Source organism: Brachycentrus maculatus, unplaced genomic scaffold (assembly GCF_059751285.1).
Source record: "Brachycentrus maculatus isolate JH-2025_06_01 unplaced genomic scaffold, ASM5975128v1 h1tg000518l, whole genome shotgun sequence".
NCBI classification, from domain to species: Eukaryota; Metazoa; Arthropoda; class Insecta; order Trichoptera; family Brachycentridae; genus Brachycentrus; species Brachycentrus maculatus.
In genome coordinates, this window is record NW_028281264.1 from 349,126 (window position 1) to 375,132 (window position 26,007).

General features: G+C 31.1%; 2 protein-coding genes across 2 annotated transcripts in view; one reads left to right on the forward strand and one right to left on the reverse strand.

The window, feature by feature from the left end:
* The first annotated feature begins 627 nt into the window (after positions 1-627).
* On the forward strand, positions 628-15,539 carry sl (small wing phospholipase C gamma 1). The gene is made up of 13 exons (XM_088272724.1): positions 628-901; positions 5,270-5,640; positions 7,233-7,371; positions 7,631-7,793; positions 7,894-8,094; positions 8,172-8,287; positions 8,596-9,538; positions 9,643-9,824; positions 10,048-10,225; positions 10,419-10,484; positions 12,039-12,230; positions 13,070-13,892; positions 14,674-15,539. Exons 2-13 carry the CDS (start codon positions 5,289-5,291, stop codon positions 14,925-14,927), a joined length of 3,609 nt encoding a protein of 1,202 aa, XP_088128850.1. The 5' UTR covers positions 628-901; positions 5,270-5,288; the 3' UTR covers positions 14,928-15,539.
* A 9,069-nt stretch (positions 15,540-24,608) lies between these two features.
* The window catches only part of fw (CUB and Sushi multiple domains furrowed), a 97,665-nt gene continuing 96,266 nt past the window's right edge, over positions 24,609-26,007 (reverse strand). The window contains exon 18 of the mRNA XM_088272725.1: positions 24,609-25,689. Coding sequence (XP_088128851.1) covers positions 25,389-25,689 — 301 coding nt within the window. The 3' untranslated portion in view covers positions 24,609-25,388. The remainder of the gene's footprint in view (positions 25,690-26,007) is intronic.

Sequence of the window (26,007 nt, forward strand, 5' to 3'; positions counted from 1 at the left end):
TTATCATTTTACTAGTCTCACAAGTTTAATTAGTTATTCTGCAAGAAATTGCATACACTTTCATTAACTTCTTTCTTATATGCTATCATTTTTAAAATTCATAATTACATTGAACATGATGCTGAAATATGAATGATTTTTCGTGAAAGTAAAATTTATACAATGTTTTTAGTATTTTTTGATATTGGTAGTTAATTTTGTTCTTCTTTTACTTCACAGTTATATTCTCATTTCGTATATTGATTGTGCGCTCATTCGTGAAAGTCAATGCATATCTATTATCAGTATACCAGTAAATCTGAGGGAATAGGGGGCATAAACCATCCCCACGTAACTAAAGCATCTTCAATAAAACGTTACGCTTGCTTTGAACACGCGCATATTTTTACGTCAAATGTTTAAATTCGGAAGACGGAATGCGAACAGTTGCAAGATCGGAGCGCTTCGACGTATTTATTAGTTGCAATCGCCAAGCATTGCATTTTCGCTATTTAAATGGGCATCTTGCATTTTAAATTGTCAGATAACTATTGGGACAAGTTCGTAATTACGAATCGCTCAGGTTTCTAAAATGTTTGGAAGTTCGAGGAAAATGTGACTTTGAGGATTGCAACACTGCTCACAACCATACCGAGTATCGTGGGATGGCCGTGGCCGGCCGCATTATTGTCTTGTCCCGGGCATGCGGGGTAGGCGCGGCTAGGTGCAGTGGAGGGGGAAACCTTGTCGAGTATCAGCGGTCGTCGGGCATCGGGAATGTGCGCGGAAATATGTTAATGTAAAAATATTTTTCCGGTGGTCGAAATGTAATTAATAATTGATGCATTATCAAATTATGAGTGATTGTTAGTCAATCTTTCGGAAAAAAATCTCGCCGCAGAGAATTCATTCATAAAACTAGGTACGTATGTATATATGCTTTCGTTACAAGGTTTAAAAACTCCTATCCCCATTTTCTCATTTATTTGATTGCCTTTTATCACTGCTAATGTAAATGCTGACCTATTTCGCGTTACAACTGTCGCCGAATCGATTCACCCATCCAGCGCATCAATGCCATGTTGTAACCGGCGAGCATATGTTACCGACATTTGATAACTTCTATGGGATAATAATAATTATTTATCTTATCTTTCGAACCTTCTGTACTCCTTATTGAGCGTTCTCGCCGAGTCTTGTGGTTTCACCTGCATTAACCGTCAACTGAAATGAAACTAATACGAAACAATTACTACCGGGATACGAAGACCTGTTGCATTGAATCATCTATTTTCATGTAGTATTTCTTGCATTCTAATTGTTACGAAAAACGTGTGAAATCGGATATTCGTAAGTTAAGTTAATTTATTATTCACTACTCGCGGCGAAAATCGATGCCAGCATTTCCGCTGTAAGATAGAAATATGCTTGCCATAACTTCAACATCGCATCTTTTCATACATTTGGTAAACATCCACATTCAAGATCGACCGTGTATTATGCAGACTAGATTTTATATACAATTTTATGTACAAACGCACGAAATAATAATTCTATTACCATCGTATGTAACTGAAACATTTGGTGATTTTTATTTTGCTTATTAGAATCGTGCGGAATTTAGTATTAAATGATTATCACATTTGTAAATACATCCTGTTAATAAAAAAAAAGCGTATGTCAAATTTGCAAAACATTGCTTATAAATGGGCTCATTCATTGACATTTGGGCTTTGTTATAAATGTATGCGTGTTCTGATAAATTGAGACGTAAAATATGTATGGATGATGAATGGGCCCATTCATCATTCCTGCATATTTCACGTTACAATTTATCGGAACATGCCCATTCATTACATTTTTTAATGTTTTTCTGTGTAACACTAGTTTCTAATATTTTATTTATTTAAGTACATTAACATATTGAATATTACAAATATAATATACCGACCTTATTGGTGATTCGATACATTCCTTTGAGGAGGTTGTCGTTATTGCCTTTTGTCGTTATTCCCAAATGGGTCGCTGAAGAGACAGATACATATATTTATGCATTAGAAGAATGCACAAATGGTCAGATTTTCATGCTTTTTGCTTAACTAATTGCCTTTGCTTTTTGCCTAGATTCACAACCACATTCCAGGTAGTAATATTTGTCGGCTGATCAGCCTCTTTGCTATCAATGTTGACTAGTTAGCAGTCAGTCAGTCGGCTTGACACTCGACTGGTAGAAGGCCATTTCTTTTTGCTATGTAAATATTTCTTATTTCATACAAGAGCCTTTTTTAAAAGACAACATAAAAAAGTTCTATAGTTAAATTACCAGTGCACCTCTAAACAAAAGCATTCAAATCTGATAATATACCTTAAATTAACAAAAAAAAATCTATATATTTTTTCTATTTACAGATTTTATTTTCTTATTTTTAATTAAAGATTTGATGGAGTCATAATTAATACCATGTCGAAACATTCTTCATTCATTTCTTCAAACCCTCATACGCACCCGAAGTACAGGGCACTGCATCATTCCCTTATATTTATTTGCCCCCCTCCTGGGAATTGAACCCAAAATCTCCAGTACGGTAGCTGAGCGTGCTCACCATTACACTACAGAGGCGGATGCCTAAACATTACTTTGTAATGTAAACAACACAAAAAATAAAGTAGCAATGGGCAGTATAATATATCATGTTACATTTTTATTACCGAGATTGTATGAAGTTATCAGAACTAAGTACCAACATTTTGTGTGTATAGGATAATACATTTGAATGTATGATAATTAAGACATCATTTCTTATCTTATGGTCATTATTCTTATCTGTTTTTTTTATGCATTTTAATTCTGCTACTAACAGTAATCTTTAAAAAGCGTTATATAAACATATCTTTATGTCTCTCCTTTTGGTAATATATAATGAATAGATACAGTGATTTAGTTTCAGTGTGAAATAAACCATCGAAGAAATAAAAGGTAATTGTTATTTTTTTTATATATATATATTTTTATTATTGGAGTAAGAATATAATAAATTAAATTCCCCAAATAAATACTTAAATAATTTGAAGGAAATTAGAAAATCATTTATTCTAAAAAAAAATTGATTAATTATTTGTGAAATTCAAATAAAAAGTATGTCTGGAAGTAATTCATCCAAGGGCTATAAACTCCTAGGTACTAATTTTGTTCTTCTCATTCCATGCATCCTTTAGATGATTGGCAATTATATTAATTTTGTTAGTATAATTTCAAAGATTATTATATATATAAAACCCTTATCCGCACCCCAATGGTGCATAGGGCACTGCATCATATAAACGCAGTGTTATCTTGATGGTTTACACTTGAAGGAAAGGTGATCAGCCCTCCGCTTCAGGTACCAGTCCAGGGTAATATTGAATAAATATGACAGTGAAAAAATCACTTACCCCCCTTGTTTTATTTATATTTTATTTTACCCCCCTTGGAATCGAACCCGGGACCTCCAGAACGGTAGCCGAGCGTGCTGACCATTACACTACGGAGGCGGACTTAAAAGATTATTAGATTTGTTCAATATATTTTTTCATAAAAAAACAGTTGCTATATAAAAATAAACTTCAGATGCCAATAAGCTATTGCTACAAAAACCGTTCCCTAAAATATTTTTTACTCTAAATACTAGAAATGTTTAACCTCTTTGTTCATAGGCTTTTCAGCAGGTAGGATAGAATGAAAAATAAATAAGTGGCGGTAGTCGAACCAGCGACGTTGGTTTTCGCAGTTGATAGAACAGTTTTTAAATACAATTTAATTTTTTTTATTTATTTAGTATGAGAGTTACATGAAAAAAACAACAATATTTACCTAATGGTAAATAAGGGAATTAAATTTTTTATTTTATTTGTGTAAAATTTATCTGAAAGGTTCAAAAACTTCATGCAAACTCTCTCAACTACTTACTGTGAAATCACTGCCACAGTTTGTACCTTGCAGATTAGGAAAATTATAGTCTCCGTTCATATGTTTTTTTTTGTATGTCGCAATTCAATGTATTTTGTAAATCAGCAATCAAAAGTGGTGGAAATGGAACACAACATAGCACAATATTTTCTATTCATAAATATTGTCTTATTTATTGATTTGGCGTTCAATTTTTAGAACTCCATTTTAATTTATGTATTAGTTTAAAATCAATCACAGATTTTTAAGTCTACTAAGTTGTATTTTACTAACAATATTAATTTTTTTAGTAGACTCAAAAAATCTGTGTTTGATTTTAAATTGATACATAAACTATTTTGTCTTGTTTTACTGGGCCCCATTTTCATTTCTCTCTTGCATTATGTAAATGTAGATATGTGTACGTGGGTCGGAAAAGGGGTCTTGTATAAAATTGATATATACTTAATGACCACAGCCGTTTTTTTTTTACTGATAATATTATCATACCTAGGTAATTAATTTAATTTATTGTGGACATTGCAATTGGAATAACAGAATTATCATTGAAATATATTTTTTAATGATAATTCTGTTATTTGATAAGGACATTGGTGAAATTTAACAGCGATTATATTAATTTTTACAATTATGTTTTTTTTCTTATTTTATTACTTTGATTAATTTTGTCAATTTGTCTTATTATGAACTTCTCTGATATAAATTGATTATTACTCGTTCAGGTCAGTCAGGTGAAGATATCACACAAACACACACACACACACACACACACACACACACACACACACACACATATACATATACATACCTGTATGTAAATGAGTGTAAAACGAGTATAGAATATGCGATAACGTTTTGATAATTTAGTTACAATGTATTAAGTGTATATTCATTGGCCCATAGTTACTATCTAACAAAAAAAATTGAGATGTTGAGTTGTAGTGGCGTGCCTAGGGTTTCCTCGAAATGCGAGCCCTAGACACTTTATGGTTTAAAGTACATTTTGCTGGAACCAGAAACCTCTACTGAAGCCAACATGAGTGAGCGAGATGGCTACATTTGTATTGCTCGCACCTAACAGATACTGCAAAAGGTTCAGATCTTGTCGGCCATCCTCTGCTCATGTCGGCTAGATGCTTCCAATACTGCGAACAAGCGCACGATAATTTAAAACTACCATTCATCAATTATGTATTTTCAATCATTTGGTCCAGATTTGGAATTTTTTTTCGGCACATTTATTTATTTATGTTGGGCACGCCAGGCTTATGGGGTTCTACGGAAGTACCGCCACTGCTGAGTTGTAATGCGCAATATTCAATGAGATAATATCGGTTGTTGTAGGTGGGCAGGTGATACCATCATGGACGCAGCGAGTGCAATGTGCGTGGGGTTGATCAATGAGATGGAGCAGATTATTTCCCAGCTGGAAGGGGGCACTTTGGTGACCAAGTTCTTTTCGAGGAAACGGCCCGAGAGAAAGACATTGACGCTCCGGCGAGAAACACATCAATTATTGTGGTCCAGAAACTGTACGTCGCAGAGGCAGTTCCGAGAAGGAAACCTCGATCTCGGAGACGTTAAGGAAGTAAGATTTGGGAAGTATTCAAAGGACTTTGATCGATGGCCGGAGGAAGCCAAAAAAATAGAGAATGCCCGCTGTTTTGTGATTTTTTATGGAACTGAATTTAAGTTACGCACTCTGTCGATTGCTGGTAAGTATTCCATTTGATTCATAACCATATAATTTAATTAATAATAGTAAAATAGTTTTAACTCGTCGCAATAAAAGTAACTACTGAAATAAACCTACATTTTCTTTTTAAAAAAATTATTACATTTCACTTTTTTTATGGAATTTACATTCTAATGTCTCTAAATAAAAAATATTCTTAACTTTTATTGATTTGCTGACATCAGGGAAGTTTTGTTTAGATGTTTTGTAACCACAATGTGACAAATTTGTAATACAGGGTACGGCAGCTAACTTTGCTGATTTATATTTGGCGCCAAGCGTTGAAAGGGTGTCATAGAGGGGTGGTTTTGGTCTCATTCGAAAGTCTTAGATCTTATTCGGAGGTCTTAAATTTTTGTTTGCCACCCTGTCAGTAATTGCCATGCAGTGGATCAGTGGGCAGCACGCGTTTGCCTTCGAAGCGTTCTTTTTTCAAATGACCGCACCACTCAACGTGCCTTCGCACCCTACTCAATATTCGACCTAGTAGCCGGGTTGAATATTGAAGTGGTCAACAATCGATCGTTTCATGGGTGGACAGATTTAGGGACCCCGTCCAACAGGTCTAATATTGAACTGATTGCGGATGGCACATAAGTCTCGATAATGGAGCGGCTGTTCGAAAAAAACCTTTGACGGCAAATGCACTCTGCCCACCAGGCCACTGCATGGCAGTTACTGACGAGGTTGCAAACAAAATTTTTAAGACCTCCTTTTTCAAATAAAACTAATTTCACCCTTCTATGACCCTCCCCCCCCTCAACGCTTGGCTCCAAATACAAATCAGCAAAGTTACCTGCTGCACCCTGTATTTGTACAAGGCTCTATTTTAAATATTAAAAAAATGCCAGTAAAAATGCAGAAATAGATTTTAACCTTCCCCTCCCGGTGATATGTATTTACTACAACTTGACTTTAAAAATGAGAATATCAATATAAATTATAATGGATACGGGCTCAGAATTTTTGTATTCCTCAGTAATACTTTTACGTCTTACATAAAAGTATTTTAATATAAAGTTATTTATTGCCAGCGACAGAAATAAATAAATTGTAATAAATCGGGGATAAAATCACCAATACACAAACATTTCTCCTCGTCGTTCGGGTTGGTCATGTCGCTGCGCCAGCTTCGGTGGCAATTGCCATGTATTTTTTTCTCTTATTTAGGTATTTACCAGAGCTAACATTACAAAATTGATGCATTTCAACTTCAATTATGCTCAATAAAAGCTACATTAAGGAATATTTACATTTTTCCCGTTTTTAAATCACATTTTCATATAGTGTACAAAATATATATCACCGTTGCACGCGGAAGTTTTTAGCACCGTAAGGGAAGGGTTAATAACATTAGTTGTATGGACCTTGCCTTTGATTTGTTAGTGATAAACTGTTTGGCAAAGGAGTTAAAAGTAATGGAGGTGTTATTAAAGCATATGATAAATGGGCTATGTTGAGAATATTTTAAGTGATAATTTTCAAACGTTCATGATTCTTACGAACTTCAAACACTTATATTAATTTTGTGCAAAATTCAGGATAATTTAGAATTGTTTATTTTATTTCAAGCCTTGTCAGAAAAAGAATGCGATATCTGGATTCGAGGGTTGAGACATCTAGTACAAAGTACTGCGTCCACACCCTATCCTCTACGAATAGAAAGATGGCTGAGACGTGAATTTTATACCATGGAAAATGTTCGAGAAGCGTAAGAAACAAGATAATAAATAACTTATTTCTCCATATCATCGCCTTTTTAACTTTAATTAAATACCAACTATATTAATAGGGAAATAATGTTGTATTTTCAGAATAAATATATAATACAAACCTAGTATGAAAAACATTTTTCTTGTTATTTAATTTTTGTTGCTTGGAGGTGATATGTGCATTTCTAATATGTTAAAAATTATTATTATAAAAATATATTTGTAAAAATATTTCAATCAACACTTGTTTAATTCTAGGATTACTCTGAAGGATCTAAAAAGCTTTTTGCCAAAAATCAACTGCAAAATTTCTACAAGTAAATTGAGGGACTTGTTTCAAGAAGTAGACATTGCTAAGAGAGGAGAAATTGGATTTGACGATTTCGCTACTTTTTATCAAAAATTAATATTTGATGAAAAAGTAAGTAGAGTGGTGAAATAATATAATAAATTATTGTTTTGTTAAAATTATTGTTTTGTTAATATTATTGTAATTTTGCTTAATATTATTATAATTTTAGAATGTTTACGACGTATTTGACAAGCACGCTCAGTATTGTTCCGATGGGAAGATAGTCACTTTGCAAGAGTTTCAAAAGTTCTTGTTTTTCGAGCAAAATGAATCGATCGGGAACACAGATGCAGATGTTGCCTCTTACATTAGGAATTATCTGCGTGATCCCCAAAGAGACGTTCCGAATCCATATTTTACTTTGGCTGAAGTGAGTTTAACGCTGTTCATTTTAAATATATTTTGTAATTATAACAAAACGATAAAGCATGATGTTTTTTTTTTCAGTTTGTACAAATGTTGTTTTCCAAGCAAAACAGCATTTGGGATGATAAGCATAACAATGTCACTCAAGACATGACAAAACCACTAAGCCATTATTGGATCGCTTCAAGCCATAATACGTAAGTTGTGAATAGATACTTTATAATATGCGTAATTAAGTCAAAATTTAATATTTTCGAGTTAACATATTTTGCCAGTATACCCACGATATATAGTAGGTGAAAAAAGAAGAATGTATTCAATATTAAATATTCAACGACTCAATTGTTTGTATTCTGATCATATTGCATTATGTATTGTTATTTTTTATGATGAAATATTTCAATAATCTTGTTTTTTTTTCATTTTCTATCCAATTATGTATTTGTTATAAATTAGAAATCACGACACTGTGTATATAATGATTTTTTCTGTTTGACTTGTATAGGTATCTTACTGGTGATCAATTTTCGAGTGAATCATCTATAGAAGCTTATATCCGCTGCCTTCGTGCAGGTTGTCGTTGTATCGAACTGGATTGCTGGGATGGTCCAGACGGTACACCTTTCATATACCACGGACATACACTAACTACAAAAATAAAGCTGATGGATGTTTTGCGTACAATCAAGGACTACGCGTTTGTTACCTCGGAATATCCTCTCATCCTTTCCATAGAAGATAACTGTTCACTGCTTCAGCAACGTAAAATGGCAGCCACTTTGAAGGAAGTATTTGGAGATCTTCTGTTATTCCAACCGTATGAGAAGAATGAAGTTTGCCTTCCATCGCCGGAACAAATGAAACGTAAAATCATCCTCAAGCATAAGAAACTTCCGGAAGGTGCTGATGAGAATTCATTTTCAATGTATGCAGAAGAGGGAAGGGACTTGGATCTTAGAACTTCCGTTAAAAATGGTATATTGTTCTTGGAAGATCCGGTTGATAAAGAGTGGAATCCACACCTGTTTGTTCTGACCAAAAACAAACTTTTCTACACTGACAACTACTGCACTCAAGCAGAAACTGAGCCCGACAGTGATGGGGAAGGAGAAATGGAATTTCCTGACGGAGAGATAGATATCTCTCAAGATGAGTTGCACTTCAGTGAGAGCTGGTTCCACGGCAAACTGACCGGAAACCGCCAGGAAGCTGAAGAGCTGCTACGGAAATACTCCTACTTAGGGGAAGGTACATTCCTTGTGAGAGAAAGCGTCACCTTCGTAGGTGATTACTGCCTGTCGTTTTGGCGCCAAGATAGAGCTAATCACTGCCGCATAAAGTTGAAACAAGAAAGAGGTGTTACGAAATATTATTTGATTGATTCCATCTGCTTTGATAACCTCTACGCCTTGATTATGTATTACAAACAAAACCCATTACGAAGCCAGGTACTTTTTTCATGTTATTAATTTTGTTTATTGTACATATTGTGTTCAACTTCACACGATATTTATAGTATATTATTGTTTTTTATATTATATCTTGTTCATAGGAATTTTTCATAACACTACAAGAACCGGTGCCTCAGCCTAAAAAACATGAAGGCAAGGTGTGGTACCTTCCTCATGCAACTCGTACACAAGCTGAAGAGTTACTGAAACGTGTACCTTCAGATGGAGCTTTTCTCGTCAGACCTAGTGAGAAGGACATTGGGTCATTTGCCATCTCTTTTCGGTAGGTTATTATTTTCTGTTTTTCCTTTTCCTTCAAATTAATGTGCATAAATAGGTTACTTATATTTTTATATATTTATTTGTTTGTTTAAATACCTGATGGTACAGCAACACCCCTTTTTTACATTTTCAAAGAAATGACGTGTGATATGTGACTTTGAAATTATTTGAAGCCCCTGTTATGTAAATGGAGTATATTTTATACTAATTCTTTTATTTTTTAGGGCCGACAAAGAAATAAAGCATTGTCGGATTAAACTTGATGGACGGCTGTATACAATTGGAACAGTGAAATTTGAAAGCCTTGTCGAACTTGTTGCTTATTATGAAAAACATCCCCTGTATCGTAAAATAAAGCTGTGGTATCCTGTGAATGAGGATATAATAAAACGCATCGGAGTGGTAAGTACTATCTTATTAAATTTTCTTCAACTTTTTAGATATGTATTATCAGATTACTGTAACTTGGTGTATTGGTCAAAAATTAATTTGGAATATATTCATGCTACCTGTAACTCTTAAAATAGATTATTCTTTATATATATGCATATGTATTTGTTAAATGTTATTTATAAATATTCTTTAAAATCTATAGGAGCCTGATGACAATTCTGTGCACGGAGCAGCTGGATACATGGATCCCAGTTCATTTACTTCAAAGGTAACCTCGTAGTGGATCACAGAAGCTATATTATTTAGATTTCCATACGTCTTTCAATAAGGATGCTCGGTCTTTGATTTGACAACTGATTGAGGCAAAGTTTATGAAACATATAAAACCATACCTCAAAATTCAATAACTCTCCCTACTTAAAAAAAAAACACAAATAGTGCTGTTTTACAACATTCCCTACCACTGGTCTAGAGCGATGGTACTTTACTATAGACTAAAATGATTTTAACTGGTTGAGGAGAGGACATGGGGAATGAGGACGGGCCTAATTTCTTTTTCTCTATCTCAATTTTAAAATGAGTTTTTGTTACTAGATCAAATGCAAACAGTATTTGTAAATAAGTATTAAATCTACACATAAATTTTGGTTGGGAAAATAATTTTATCATTTTATTAATATTTTATTTTTGTTTGACACATGACACATAAAACTAAGTTGGAAGATCACATACATGAACCCTTTGGTTACCAAAATCCGATATATCGGCTTTCGGTGTTCTAGCAAGAAATACAGAATCCGTAGGATCTGACACCATGATTAATAAAAGCATTAGATACGTTTTGGACAGTATGTGAGGATTGCTTCAGGGTTGTGCATTTTTAAAAATTCACATTGTTTTTTTTTTATAATAATTTTTACATTGGTATTTAGGATTAAATGATCATTTATATCTTACAATTAGTTGTAATATTATAATACTTGAAATTACAAAAATACTTAAAGAGAAAAGAGAAAAACAAAGTTCATATCACCAATTTTGTCCCCGTGAAAAGTAAGTTGTGTAACACTGTTTTGTTTTTCAAAAAGATACATTTTTATGTGTAAACAATATGCAATAAATTGATGCAAAAATAGAATACATTATTGCATACCTAAAAAAAAAAGAATTTTTAGTTGATTACCGCATCCCTACTCTATTTATTTTAACACCGGATGTTGTCAATTAGGTCAGGAGTCGTTTGATTCACAGTGTTATGCGCACGGCGTAAGAAGAAGGTGGACATTAAGCGAGCAGCATTTACTAAATTGTAAATTTTTTACAATGTTGCATACATTTAGTCACGGCTTTTTACTTAACATAACACAGTGGAACGGTGTTCCGGCACCTTTTTTAACGGGTATATATTTTTTCAAGTTTCATAAATAATTAGACAAAACAATGTTTGCGCTTACGTAATTACAATCTATATTTATATAAATTGTCAAGATGATAAAATATGGCATTAAATATGAATTTTTTTAGTAAAAAGTTTGACATGAAGTAAGTTGCTGGACCATTTTTGTTTTTAAAAAAACCCTGCATTTAGTTGACTTTGTCATGAGAAAATGGCACACAGTGTTTATAAATTATCAAACATATTTTACTTTTGAATTATTTATGTTTAAATTGCGGTATTTCTAGTATACTAACCCCAAAAGTCCTGGTAACCAAAGGGTCAATATGACTAACGAAGTGGACACATTTTTTTACACTTATGTTTTTATTTTGTTTTGTTTTGTTTGTTTTCTTTAATTATTTTATTTTATTTTTGTTTTAAAAGATTATGGTAAAAGCATTGTACGATTACAAGGCTCGACAAGACGACGAATTGTCTTTCTGCAAACATGCCATTATTACAAATGTGCACAAACCGGATGCTGGATGGTGGAGAGGCGATTACGGTGGAAAGCGTCACCAGTGGTTTCCCGCCAATTATGTCCAAGAAATTGAGTCTACAGACGGTGATGCTAGTGTACGTAACCTTTATTTGTTTTTCTTTTCTTTCTGCCATATTTAGTTGAATAGTTGAAAAATTCAAAATTCATTATTTTCCATTTTAAAAGAAAAATTGTATGACAATTTTATCATAAAAAATGCAAAAGATACACAAATAAAAAATGTTAGTTTTAGTTACTAATTGAAGTTAGTAACTTGATATTACGTTTTGTATTAAGGACAATGCAAATAAAATGTTAATATATTTTATTGCTTGAGTTATTGTTTTAGACTGCATATTTATACATGTATACGTGGAACTCAAAAAAATTACGAGGATTTTTTTTTTCTTCATCTTTTATATTGAAAAAAGACCCAGTACAATTGATATTTTTATCCACTAAATCTGAATATGAATGAATGAGTTAGTATAGTATGTTGTAAAATTCATTTGAAATATTCAGTTCATTTAAAATGTTATCCTCAATTTTTGGAAAGACCTTATTATGACCTGGTCATTTGTTTTGAATTAATTTAAAAATATATATAAAAATATAAATATATGCACTTTTTTCTATTTCTGTAAATTATCACTACGCGCAGTAATAGTAAACAATAATAAGTAAAATATGTATTTTTTTAAAACCATTTTCGCAATAAATGCTTTTTACTTAATGCAGCAGACTGCGGGGCACTGTATATTTCTGTTTTATGTTATTTTATTATTAGTTAATATTTGGCTTAGCGTTTATGCGACATGATTTTGGTATTGCGATTTCATCACAGTGTTGAGTTGAGAAGTGATTGTTGTAATAATGATTTGTGCGCAGTAATATGTGCAGTAATATGAAAAATACAGGCGGAATTACGTTTCAGGAAGGGGACCGAGACAGCATGCCGCTGGGTCCTCTGCAGAAGGGCAGCGTGGACGTGAGCAACGCCACGGTGGAGCTGGTGGTGGGCGGCGAGGGCGGGGCCACGGCGCAGTGGGTGGTGCGCATCCAGAACCCGGCCATGTATGTGCCCTTCGAGATGGCTGCGCCCACGAGCCAGGTGGCGCTCGAGTGGCTCTCCGCCCTGAAGGACGCCGCCCACTCGGCCAGCGCGCGCTCGCAGCACCACCGCGAGATGGAGCGCACCTGGCGCATCGCCAAGGAAATGTCCGACCTCATCATCTACTGTCGCTCCGTCGCCTTCAACATTGACCGCATCAAGACCAAAGGATTCACCTTCTACGAAATGTCTTCCTTCCCCGAAACTAAAGCTGAAAAACTCATCTGCCAACAAGAAAACTCCTTCTTCTTGAAATACCATCAAGTTCAGTTCAGCAGGATATACCCCAAAGGCCAAAGAATCGATTCCTCTAATTATAATCCCATTCCCATGTGGAATTGTGGCTCGCAAATGGTCGCGCTCAATTATCAAACAGCGGACAAACCGATGCAGATTAATACTGCAAAGTTCAGGGAGAACGGAGGATGCGGGTATGTTCTGCGTCCCGAGTCCATGTTCGTGGACGGGTTCAATCCCTACGACAAGACAACTCTGGTGGGAGTGCCGAGCTGGACTATTCTCCTGAGAATGATCGGAGGCAGAAATATTCTCAAAGCTGGTCGTGGGACAGCCAGTCCTTTTGTGGAAGTGGAAATTATCGGAGCAGATTACGATTCCGGCACAAAACTAGTCACCAAAACCGTATGTAAGTACACAATGTATGTATTTATTATTTACTCCCATTCCCTTCTCCATCAAGATTATTGTGATATAAAAAAAGTCATCCGAGTCAGGATAATCTATTTTTGCACATTAGGGAATTGAGGCCGCGAATAAAAATACACAGTTAAGCTGGACAAATTTATAGCATAGATATCGTATCCATTGATCCGTTATCTTTAAAAAAAAAATTTTTGCATATTGAAAATCTCTTTAAAATTTATTTTAACTGGCAGGAATTGAATATATCGCTCACTCCTTTCAAGAACGTCATCAATAAAAAATCGACGATTTTCAGTTGTGCATGTTTTCAGAATGCCCAGAAAATGTACTATATCCCATCAAAAGTGGGTATAAAATAATAAACTAATAAACTAATAAAATAATAAACTCAATATTTACCAGCTACAGGGCAGAAAGTGTTATTTTTGCAATTAAAAGAAAAGGTATTGTTTAATTATTTTTTTAAATATACTAAATATTTTTCAAATGGAGAAAAAACCTTCAGGTTTTACCTAAAAAGATCCGTTGCGCAGTAAAAAGTTCAATAAGTGGCTTGTTATTTTTTTCTAATACATTGTATTATATTTTTGAACTTTAAAAACGTTCTCCTGAAAAATCAAGTATTTTGATTTATGACGTTCTTGAAAGGAGTGAGCGATATATTGCCCCCCTATAGAAGTTTTGAAGTGTACACCTGTATTTTTTATAAAAATATATAAAATAACTATTACATAATGGGTATTTTTCTTTTTTCCAAAACGCAGCCGACAACGGATTAAACCCAATTTGGAATGATACGTGCGAGTTTGAGGTATTGAACCCTGATTTTGCACTGCTGAGGTTTATTGCACAAGATGAAGACATGTTTGGCGACAACAATTTCATTGCTCAAGTAACTTATCCGATCAAATGTCTTCGCACTGGATACAGAAGCGTACATCTCGCTAACACATTTTCTGAAGAATTGAAACTATCAACCCTTTTGGTTCACATCAGTATAACTAAAAATACTGGATAATTAGTTAAAGCATTACTGATGATTTTGTTTTTTTTTATTATTCTTATATTATAACCATACTATACCATTGATACCTTCAGTTTATGTGTTTATTATGAAAACCATAGAGTAAAGTCGCATATGAATGCCATATATGGATTAGGTGCAATATTTTTTTCATTTATAATTTTTTTTTACCAATATAATTTCAGAGCTCTATTTTGAAAATGTTATAATTCACGCACTTGTATTTTTTCCGTTAGAAAAATTCCAGATAATTGTACTCTGATTTATATTAATCATATTTTAAAGTAATTTTTATTATAAATATATGTAGAGATCTGGGCATTTATGGGTCTTACGATATATTAGCGACTGGTTTTAGTGATCACTTTATCACTAGTATTTACCATCTGCCCATGAATGAACTTCCATTTCACCTTGATTCTCAAAATTGTAGTATGGAAGCAACTATATATTTACATGTGAGTTGGAGCGCCATCTCTGGAGACTATTGTGAAGTAAATAGTTGAATCCTTTTTATTCTTGAATGTCTTTAAAATACAATATCTTAAATGTTTAAAATATACCTATGCTATTTAAAAAAATAGAATATTTGATGTTAGAAAAAAATATATATGTAGTAAAAATATGCTTACCAAAATTATTTATGTATTAGGATATACTTCTAGAGTTAGCCACTCATGTTGGAAAGTTCAACAATCTTGTTTGTAGTTCCATGTCAATATACATAAATATAATATTAATAATATAAGATACTTCACTTTTTTGCTATAATATAGAAAACCCTCTACCTTTGAGAACCTCTCATTTCTAAGTGGCTATATGCTACACATATTATCTTTGTGATTGTGAGTTGAGGCTCTTGAAATATTCCTCTCAGATCTGATCAATTAAAATATCTCGTAATTTTTTTCTGCTCATGGCATTTTGTGTTATATTATTTACTCTGTGGTTTGTTGAAATGTAATTAACCATTAAGATTATGAGATTTTACCATCTAGACCTACTATACCTATATTTTAGACCATAAGCTTAAGTATAACCGATTTTGTCTCAATTTTTGAAAAGATCTTTTTTGTAGTGCTTAAATAAGCACTATATGTAATATTAAGTAAATTATATTTACCTATTCTTTAATGCACATTTATATACCTACGGGAAGTTAAATATTTTATGGGAAATATTAAAAAAAACAGAATGTATTGAATATTAAAGCATTGTTTTATATAAACTTTATAAAAATATTTTATGAAAACAAAACTTATTGTCTATTTTTATAAATATATAAATCTTTCCATTTTTTTTCTGGTTACACTATAAAGTAGAGTTCCCAAATACCGCACCCCACTTTTTCTTTTCTGAAACACTTTAAATTTCTCATGGATTTTTACCTGTATGCCTGTACCAGTATGCTATTTATTTGCTTTTAAATATTTTTCTTCCTATAATCTAATGGTTTTGATACCTGTTGATAATTTGCCATAATTCCAAGGTTTTTAATGATATTGTCGCAGTACCGACAGAGTTCAAACATTCTGACGGGATCATCCGTCTGCTGATAGTTACAATGTTTGCGGGAGAGTTCTTGACATAGTTCAGAAATATTTTCAGAACTCTTGTTCAAGTAATTTTCGAATATTAACTATGTGAAGCGGTCCAGATATAAAGAAAAAACCCTTTGCCTCTTTTAAAAACTCCACTTTTACATACAATGATGATGTTGTATTGTGGAACATTTATCGGCTTTGAGAATCGATCTAAGTTGGGGTGTGGTTGGGTGAGGTATGTGGTGATACTAATCCAGCTATTTTTGTTTTGAAGTAGAGCCTGTATTAAAATGAGAAAATGTAATTAATAGAGAATTAACTGTCAAATGAGGTTCCATTTGCTCATATCCAACGTTATGCTTTTTGGCACATTCCAAATTGAATTAAATGCCCAAGTTTTTTCAAATAAAATTGAAAAAATATGTTTCCATGATGCATTACCGGAGATAGATAATGATGGTTTATTTCACTATAACCTTATTTTTTTTTGTAAAAAAAGAGTGCAATATTTTTATAAATTAATGTATCATAATATTGAAACATTTTAAACCATTAAATATTTTTTATAAAAATTTCTCCACACAAGAAGCATAAATATGTTCTGTATATACTGATGCTTAGAATTAGAACTGTATAGGGAGTATGCATTAATTTGTCCGGTTTTTATTTCGAAAATTAAGGCTTTATTTTGAAAAACTGGTTATACATTCAATGTTCAAAGTATTGTCCATGGGAAGCTACGACATTTGCCCATCTTTCTGGCAGTTTGTGGATTGAATGAATCGAGCTGATTTTTGATAACCTGTTCTGAAGTGAAGTGTATTCCGGTGAGGGCATTCGGCATTGATCTGCACAAGTAATCAGAAGGGGCCATCTCTGGGCTATAAGGCAGATGAGGTAAAACTTCCCACCCACTGTTTTCCAAATAGTTTTTAACTGGTCTTGCAATGTGGCCGAGCGTTGTCATGATGGAGAATTATGGATTATTGGCTTCAATTCATACGGCACCCAATTTCCAAGCTTTTTGATGAATCCCAATGCTTTTAAACTTCTGGTAATGGTTGCTTGATCCACTCCTAATGATATTGCAAGATCTTATCGCAATTGCGCAATGCCTCTAATTCTTCATCTTCAAACTTTTTTAGCTTTCCGGGTCGTTCTTCGTCTTCCAAGTCAAAATTGCTACCAAATGGTGCAAACCACTTCTGGCACGTTCGATCAGCTAGAGCATGGTCACCATTAACCTCCACTAAAATACGATGACTTTCGGTAGAACTTTTCTTCATGTTAAAGTAATGATGAAGAACTCCCCGCAAAAACACTTTATCTGGCACAAAGTTCGACATTTTCGTACAAATAGAAAAAATTGTTGTTTACGCTTCAACCAAATGACATATATTGAAAAAGACGCGCAATGACAGTAGCTTTCAAATGAATATAGTCACAGATGAACACGACATGAAATAATACTAATAACACCCTCTCTTAGAAAACCGCATGAATTAATGCATTCTCCCATTTTTTTAAAAGAATATATTATATTTTCTATCTAAAAGTATACAAATATTTATATATACATTTATAACACACACACACACACATATATACGTATATCTCTAAGTACTTTACATTTTAATATAATAATAATATAATGATAACCATTAAGATATTTTATATTTCAATTCCTCCATACAAGAAACATAAATATTTTCATACCTTTATATACTGTTACTTATATGGAATTCTATTTTGTCAAAATAACATAATATTTTTATCTAAAAGAATAAAAATATATTTTTAAATGATACATATAAAGCATCCACAGACACAAATTTATATTTTATATCTTAAAGTCTACAAATATATTTAAATATGCATATAATTCGAGCACACACAATATATACAAGAAAAATTTAAGCATTTCTTCATTTAGAAAATGAGAGAAATATTTTATATTTTTTATGAAATGTATGTTTTACATTGAAGTGCTAAATTATGAAATAATTTTATGACTATTCTTCATAATTTTTTCCTAATATTATTTGTTATACTACTTTTTTGTTTTTCTTTTTTTGGGCAATTTTTAAGCTATATTAATTGAGGTATTTTGGTAACAAACATAGAAAATGACATATTTGAATCAACATGTTACCCAGGACTGACATCTCAATAGTAAGTTTGACCATCTTGATGTAAGCTCTTTTACGTTGAATATGTATATTAAAACTACATATTCCTTTTGACATGACTAAAACGGATTGAAATAATAGACAGATTAAATTAGTGTATTTTTTTATGTGCTGTGTTACTAGACTAGTTTTTTTTTTTATCAATTATATATTGACTAGAAAGTAAATTTGAATACTATAATCTGATTATTTTACTGAAAATTTAGAACTGGTTTGACTCGAATTTATTATTTGAATAAGATTTATTTTTGCAAATCAAAAAAAGAGGTGATATTTGAATAATTGATTTATATTAATGGTTCGTCACTGGTTTGTTACCATTATCCATTTTACTTAAATATAAATTATAGACGTATGTAATATATTTAAGAAACTTTATAATTAGTATGGATATGCAATAAATGTATATTGGATTTGTCATTTCCATTGAATTAAAAAGCTTTTATTACAGCACATTTTGTGGAAAGCTTTTTAATTCGATACTTTGATTATATCACATTATTCAGTCTATTTTGCAGGAGACGTATTGAACATACAGCATACCTTAGTCATGTTGTTACACCATTTTATAATAATTAGATGCTTAAGTATTGGCAATATGTTAATGTAAATGATACCAATGCAGTTGCAGCACTATATGACTCCTGAATAAGTAGCCATTTGTCGCTATGCCCTTTCGGCTGATAACAGTCGATATATTTACAATATGGTAATTTAACTACCTGTTGTTTACATATATCACACTTTTTATGTTTGAAAAAGTTTTTCTTATAAATAGGAATTTATACTTTTCTTGTAGTGCTTATAGTTTTCTTTTCTTTATATTTTTCTATTTTTATCCTTTGTTTAGAAAAATTGGTATAGCTCTCGATATTTTAAAATTGGTGTTTATCATGTTTTTTTTCAATGAAACATTAATTCAACATGATTTTTTTTGTATATTATGATTTAATTGTGACCATTATACACTTTAAAAAAATCAACATTGAAATAATTAGTCTGGAAAATAAAACTTTATTTTCTGTTGCATTTATATTGATTGTTATTGTAATGGTATATTATATACATGCTGCATAAATATATAAGACATGTCCTATGGGAAGTAGTCTTACTATAGATCTGTTATTGCATTAATTTCAATTTAAAATATGTAATCCTGTATATTTTGCATTTATATTGATTGTTATTCTAATAGTTTATATGCCGCATATAGACATATCCTACGTGAAGTAGTCTAACTATACATCTGTTATATTATTATTTTCAATTTACGGATATCATATATATTTTATATTTATATGTGTTTCAAATGAAGCTCAACTACCATCCTTATTAGCAAATAAATTAAGACCAAAAACTTCGAGATACTTTTTAAATTATGTAAATACAGATAATCTTTGAAAAACTCTTTTTAAATTAAGGAGTATGTTACATACAATATTTCTAATTAGTTATAATACCAAATACATCAATATGTTAATACTCAAAATTTTGCCACAATGCAGGGGTAACAACTTTATCGGTACTTCTGTGAATACACACTCATTACAACCGTGTTTCTTGACCTTGCGTCATGTCAAGCCATTGTGTTGTTAGCATGACATACTTTTAATGTTTTTTCACATTCATTTAATATTTTTGAGCTTAATCTTGTCAGTTAAAACACTTTTTTTACCATCAATTTTATACTAAAATATTATAATACCTTTCTGACAGATGCCAGTATACTAGGCTGTCGCTTCTTTCAAAAGCAGTTAAGGGAGTGTATTTAACATATTCAGGTATTTGATGATAACCTATTCCAAAGTCTACCTTATTTAACTAAAATTGAAGTGATATTTTTTTGTACAAATTCAGTTCAATATTTTATTTTTCATTTATGAATTACTTTTAGTACGTTATGTTGTTTAAAATTATGAAACTGCAGTGTCAGAATGCATACCTATTTTATTGGCAAAAAAAGTGTTTGGAAATATAATAACAATAAATCTTTATCATTAAAACAAGGGATTTTATAATATGGTTTTACATAAAAATAGAATATTTTAAATTAATATGATTATAATGTGTTCTATACATACATCCTACAGTTATTTACAAAGTTCAATAATGATGATGTTGATCATAAACAAATTATGCTATTTTAAACCTTAAAATTGGTAATCGTAATACATACAAGAATATTGACTTCTGAAATAAGCCAGTATTTAAATAAAATATAAACATATAAAATTCTACATTTGTACCAAATGAAATGTATCTCTTTAAAAACTGCTATTTTTTGCTGATGTAGAAGTTTTTCTTATGATGTTTTTCCATTGTTGTTTTTTTTAAGTAGTACAAATTTAATCTTTAAATATTAAAAAAGAAATCATCTAATTTTTGTTACAATATACATATCTAATGTAAATTATTTTAAAGACTGTTCTAGATCAAATTATTTTTAAGTAAACTTAGTTCACATTATGTGTAGTGAGACTTTTGACTGGACGATAGAAACAATTTGTGCAGTTACACAATTCAGAAGAGCTCCCTGAAATAAATTGCTAGTGTCCATTACGTGAAAGGTTTGATGATATTGGCCATACCACCTGTGCATATAACTTGTTAATTGCCTTGTAATGTTAGTAATCGATTCAATATTATATAGTATGTAAATTGAATTCATTACTACATGGGGCTCGCAATCAATTATAGACAATAATTTAATACACATTGTCGGCTTAATCCATTCCACCTGGGTTTTTCCTACCCATCAAGCGCAATTTACCAATTCCAAATTCCACTTTGTTGCAATTCATATGTAAGTGCATAATACCAAAATAAAGCATATTTTGTATTTGGAATTGGTGTATTCCGCTTGATGGTTAAATGTTTACATTTTTACTCTCCTATGACACTTCACAATATATAGACTCACTAGTCTATATGAAATTGGTTATTTTGAGAGCAAGAATATTTGACTAAATGATTATTACTTGGCTATCATTTAGACCCTTTAACTGTCTGGCACGTTATGCGGAAAGTAACCAGTCCACAAGCAAAAAACCAGTTAAGTACCAGTTAATTGAACCAGTTAATTGAATAAGTTAACATTGTATTCCTGGCTAGGCTCATATCAGTTCTAGTTGGGAATGTGGACTGGTGCCTTTTGCATAAAGCCAGTAAATTATTACTATAGTTACAATAATTTCACCTAAAAGGAAGCGTTTGTGTATTACTTTTTAAGAGGTTACAATCATTATGGTTTTTGCTTGTCTTATGTGCTCAAATAGTATATTTTTTATTATATTAACCAATATTTAAGTCCCTCACACATTTTAGCTTTAATATTTGTCTTTTTTTTTCAAATACTGTCAAAATATTTTTTTTCTATTTATATTTTATATGAAATATCCATTCCTTTGTAATTGTATGAAAACATGAAAGCATTTTTGTTCATTCTTGAAATATTGTAACTTTCTTAATAACATTTAAAAAAAAAATATGTGAGTAAGTAATCTACATGTATTAGTGTTTGTGAACCATTATAATCTTGATGTATGTTTATCACCAATAAATGTATTAAATTCACCATTTTGTTTTAGTCTATCCAATATTGATGTTACCCACACACTATTTCTTTAAGTCAGTGATTCTCGAATTGGATTTCCATGGATGAAATCTTGGGTTTTATGTAATAAATAAATGCTTTGTAAAAAGTCACATATAGCAACATTTTCCGACAAGTTCTCGGGAAAATATAATAATTTAAGTTTTACTTGGTAAACACCACTATTTCTTAAAATCTATTATGATACGTGTTTCGATCCATTCTGCATCATTTTCAAACACCGTAAAATGATGAAGAATACATTGAAACATGAGTTTCAACATATTTTAAGAGATAGTGATATTTACCAAGTAAAACTTAAATTAAAAATCATAGATATTACCACAAAGTGAATGTCAAATCTATTAATGAATGTATGATTACCCTGTATTCGAATTATGGGTGATATTCAATTGATTACTAAATTTTAGATGACTGAAGATCTATTATTGGCAAGTATTTTAAAAATCATACACTAAAGATGTTGACAAAGAGTCCGATTAATTCTGTAAATTCATTTTATGCCCCTGATGTTTTTCAGTATTGTTCAAGACGGATTGTTTTTTTTTACAATTCAAATAAATAAAATCAATTTTTATTTTTATAAATTTATTTTCTGCACAGTTTTTACAACAAATATATTTACAAATCTTTATTAGGTTATAAATGTAAGAAGTATATGATATAATAATATTTATGGACATTTCCACGTGCTTTGGTTTGTACCTTGAATAATTAAATAAATTTCAGTTAAGAAGAAAGCATTAAGAGTTCTGAACACTGTTTACATTTGTATAAATTATCTCATTGTTCTTGAATTTCTTGAGTTATTTAAATACAAAAACATTTCTTTTCGATATTCTAAACACCATGCAAATCAAATTTAAGCTTACAGTTAATTAAAAATGTATTTTTCTTTAATAAATGTGAGTATTCCTTAATTAAATAGGCACAAAATCTTACTATTCAGCTCTCATCGTAAAATTTAAAACATGAGTTTATAAACTTACTTTATATATACCTACGTGTTTAAATAATTAAATATAAAAAATAATACATATAAAAACATTTATTGATTTTTTTCCTATAAACAGCAAAGTATCACTGGATATATAAAAATGTGCGGAGAAATTATTACAATTTTATTCATAATTTAATTGAAAAATAAAGTTTAAATTTGTAAATCAGACGAAATCTTATAGGTAGGTAATCACTTTATTTGTTTCACTTCCACTTTTATAAGTCAATAGTTTTTCATAATATTTATAAATGAAAAAAAGGCTACTCTGTAATTTTTTTCACAAGTTGAAAACATTGAATAAGATGAACTTTTGCTGCAACCCAATGTCTCACTCAGACTTAAAAGTGCCTGAGAGATATATAGTTCCGAAAAATATTGGTAACTTTCATTAATTTTGTACAGTGACAAATATAAATCTTTTCACAATGTTATAAAAACGCATTTAACACACTTTGGTCTATCAGAGTTGAAACAATAAAATGCCTTAAAAATATTACTAAAAACCTCGATGTACAGACTTTCTTTTATTTATAAAATAAAAAATAATATGAAATGATATATTTACAAAATTTAGTTTTTTGTATATCAGAAACAAAAAAGTAAAAAGTATTTGCAATAGAAAAATATTTGAAAAAATTGTTTTCAAATTAATTAAAAAAAATAGTCAGTATAAAATATATGATTTCTAATTATATTTTATGAAAATAAAGAGGAATATAATATACTTATCACTATAAAAATACTATATTCTAAAATGGTCTTTCATTCAAATGAAAATTTTGGTATTTTATTTTTGCAATTCATTACACCGTACACAGATGTATTTTAATTTGCTTTCTCCATGTTAAAGATGAATAAAATGTGTATTTAAACTTTAATTCATTATTCCCAGTAATTTAAGTCTCGAACCCATAAAATAACACATACAATTATTTGAATAATAATATTAATTTTGTAGGTATGTTCGTAACATGGTGTTGGATATTAATTTAGGAATAAATATTGGTGTTGTTATTTGTGATAATCAAATACTTAAATTCAACACTATTATAGAAACCAAGTTGTGGTAGCAACCCAGAACCTATGACTCTGACTGCTAGCCGCCGGGACTGCAAACCAATTTATTATTTGTGTTGCCTACTTTCAAAATCCGCCAGATCCATGTAAGTCGATTTTACAAAAAATGCAAAATTCTCCGGGTAACATTTATGTTTCAAAGATTTGTATATCTTTAGATAAAATATTATGAAATAGAGAATTTTCCCATTTTTTTGGGAAATTTTTTCAGTATTTAAAATAAAACACTAGACACAAACCGATAATGATGTTTTTTTTTTTTTTTTTTTTTTTTTTTAATTTATTATTAGATTAAAACCAATATTCTAATGATGTCTTATTAATTTTTTACCTATTCCCGCTCTCTGATTCCGATATGGGTCAGAACGCAAGTTTCATGAATATAGCGGAATTTGAAATACAATGCTGTTTTTAAGTATTTTTTAGCAGGATTTTCTAGTACATAAATATTTTAAACAATAAAACCCACAATTGGCATTCCGATGTTGTATTTATTTTAAAATGTTATAAAATTGAATCTGGCGGATTTTGAAGGTTGGCGACACATTTATAGTATATTTGGCGCTTGCAATACTTGTTAGAATTAGCATACAACACTATACTTTGTTCCATGATTGGCAAGCGGTATGGTATAATTTCTACACCTGGGTAACTCAGTATAGTATTTATTTATATAAAGCTAATCTCTATGAAAATATTCTTAGTGAAAGATTTTTATTTAATTTTTTACGTGCAAGCGGAAATGGTTGGGATTGTGAAGTCAAGATTGTGAAAATATATAGACCTACTTTTTTGGTACAAAGAAGTAATCAGTAATAATGTTTTGATATTTTTCAAGTTCTTAAAAATTTAAATGTTTGCTATTTGCTTGTTTGAAATAAATACCATTAGTGGATTTGTAATCTGACCACTAAATATCACTAATATTTCATAATATTAACATGCTTCAGTGAGAAAAGAATTTTATTTTAAAGCACAAATCTTTCTATCAACATAAATACATTAACTTTGGAACTTTAAATAGTGTGTTCTTCAACGCACAGCGACTCCATTGATAGTAACCATGGCTCCAGCCGCGTGTACTCCTGGTTCGGGCTCGTAAGTTGTGTCTGAATCTCCACTCTGGCTGTGGTTATATGCGTTGTTGTCAGTCAGATGGTCTCCGTACGGCGCGTCGTACACATTGTCTTGCACATGATCATACAGGTGATTTCCTCGGAATCCATTTATTCCATCATGAAGAGATGCATAACTCATAACAGCTGCATTTTGATCTTCTTTTCGTTCAGCGCCTTCAATATTTTCAGTATTTTTGACAGGTGTGGCTTTTCGTCTAAAAGGTAAAAAAAAACAATTAAAATAAAATCAAAATAGCTTATTATATTAAACAAGTATCATTAAATTTGGTAATTTGAAACTGTTAATGGGAGGAATGCTCTACCAAAACTAGTGTTTTGGGAGAGCAGTCCTCCCATGTAAAATCAAAATTTACCAATACTTTTTAACAGGTTAATTAAATTTATGATAAGTGATTATGAAATGTTACAATGTTAATTTCGATACCATTAGTTAAAAAAAATACAAATATTTTAAATCAGGCCTCTAAAGATTTGAATGAGTAAAAACAAATTTTTACAACCTTTCATTTTAA

Bases quoted from the DNA above. Each gene is read 5' to 3' on its own strand.
- sl (XM_088272724.1), top strand. From the start codon at position 5,289: ATGGACGCAGCGAGTGCAATGTGCGTGGGGTTGATCAATGAGATGGAG. The intron at 5,641-7,232 runs GTAAGTATTCCA...TTTTATTTCAAG, and splicing joins ACGCACTCTGTCGATTGCTG to CCTTGTCAGAAAAAGAATGC. The intron at 7,794-7,893 runs GTAAGTAGAGTG...TTATAATTTTAG, and splicing joins AATTAATATTTGATGAAAAA to AATGTTTACGACGTATTTGA.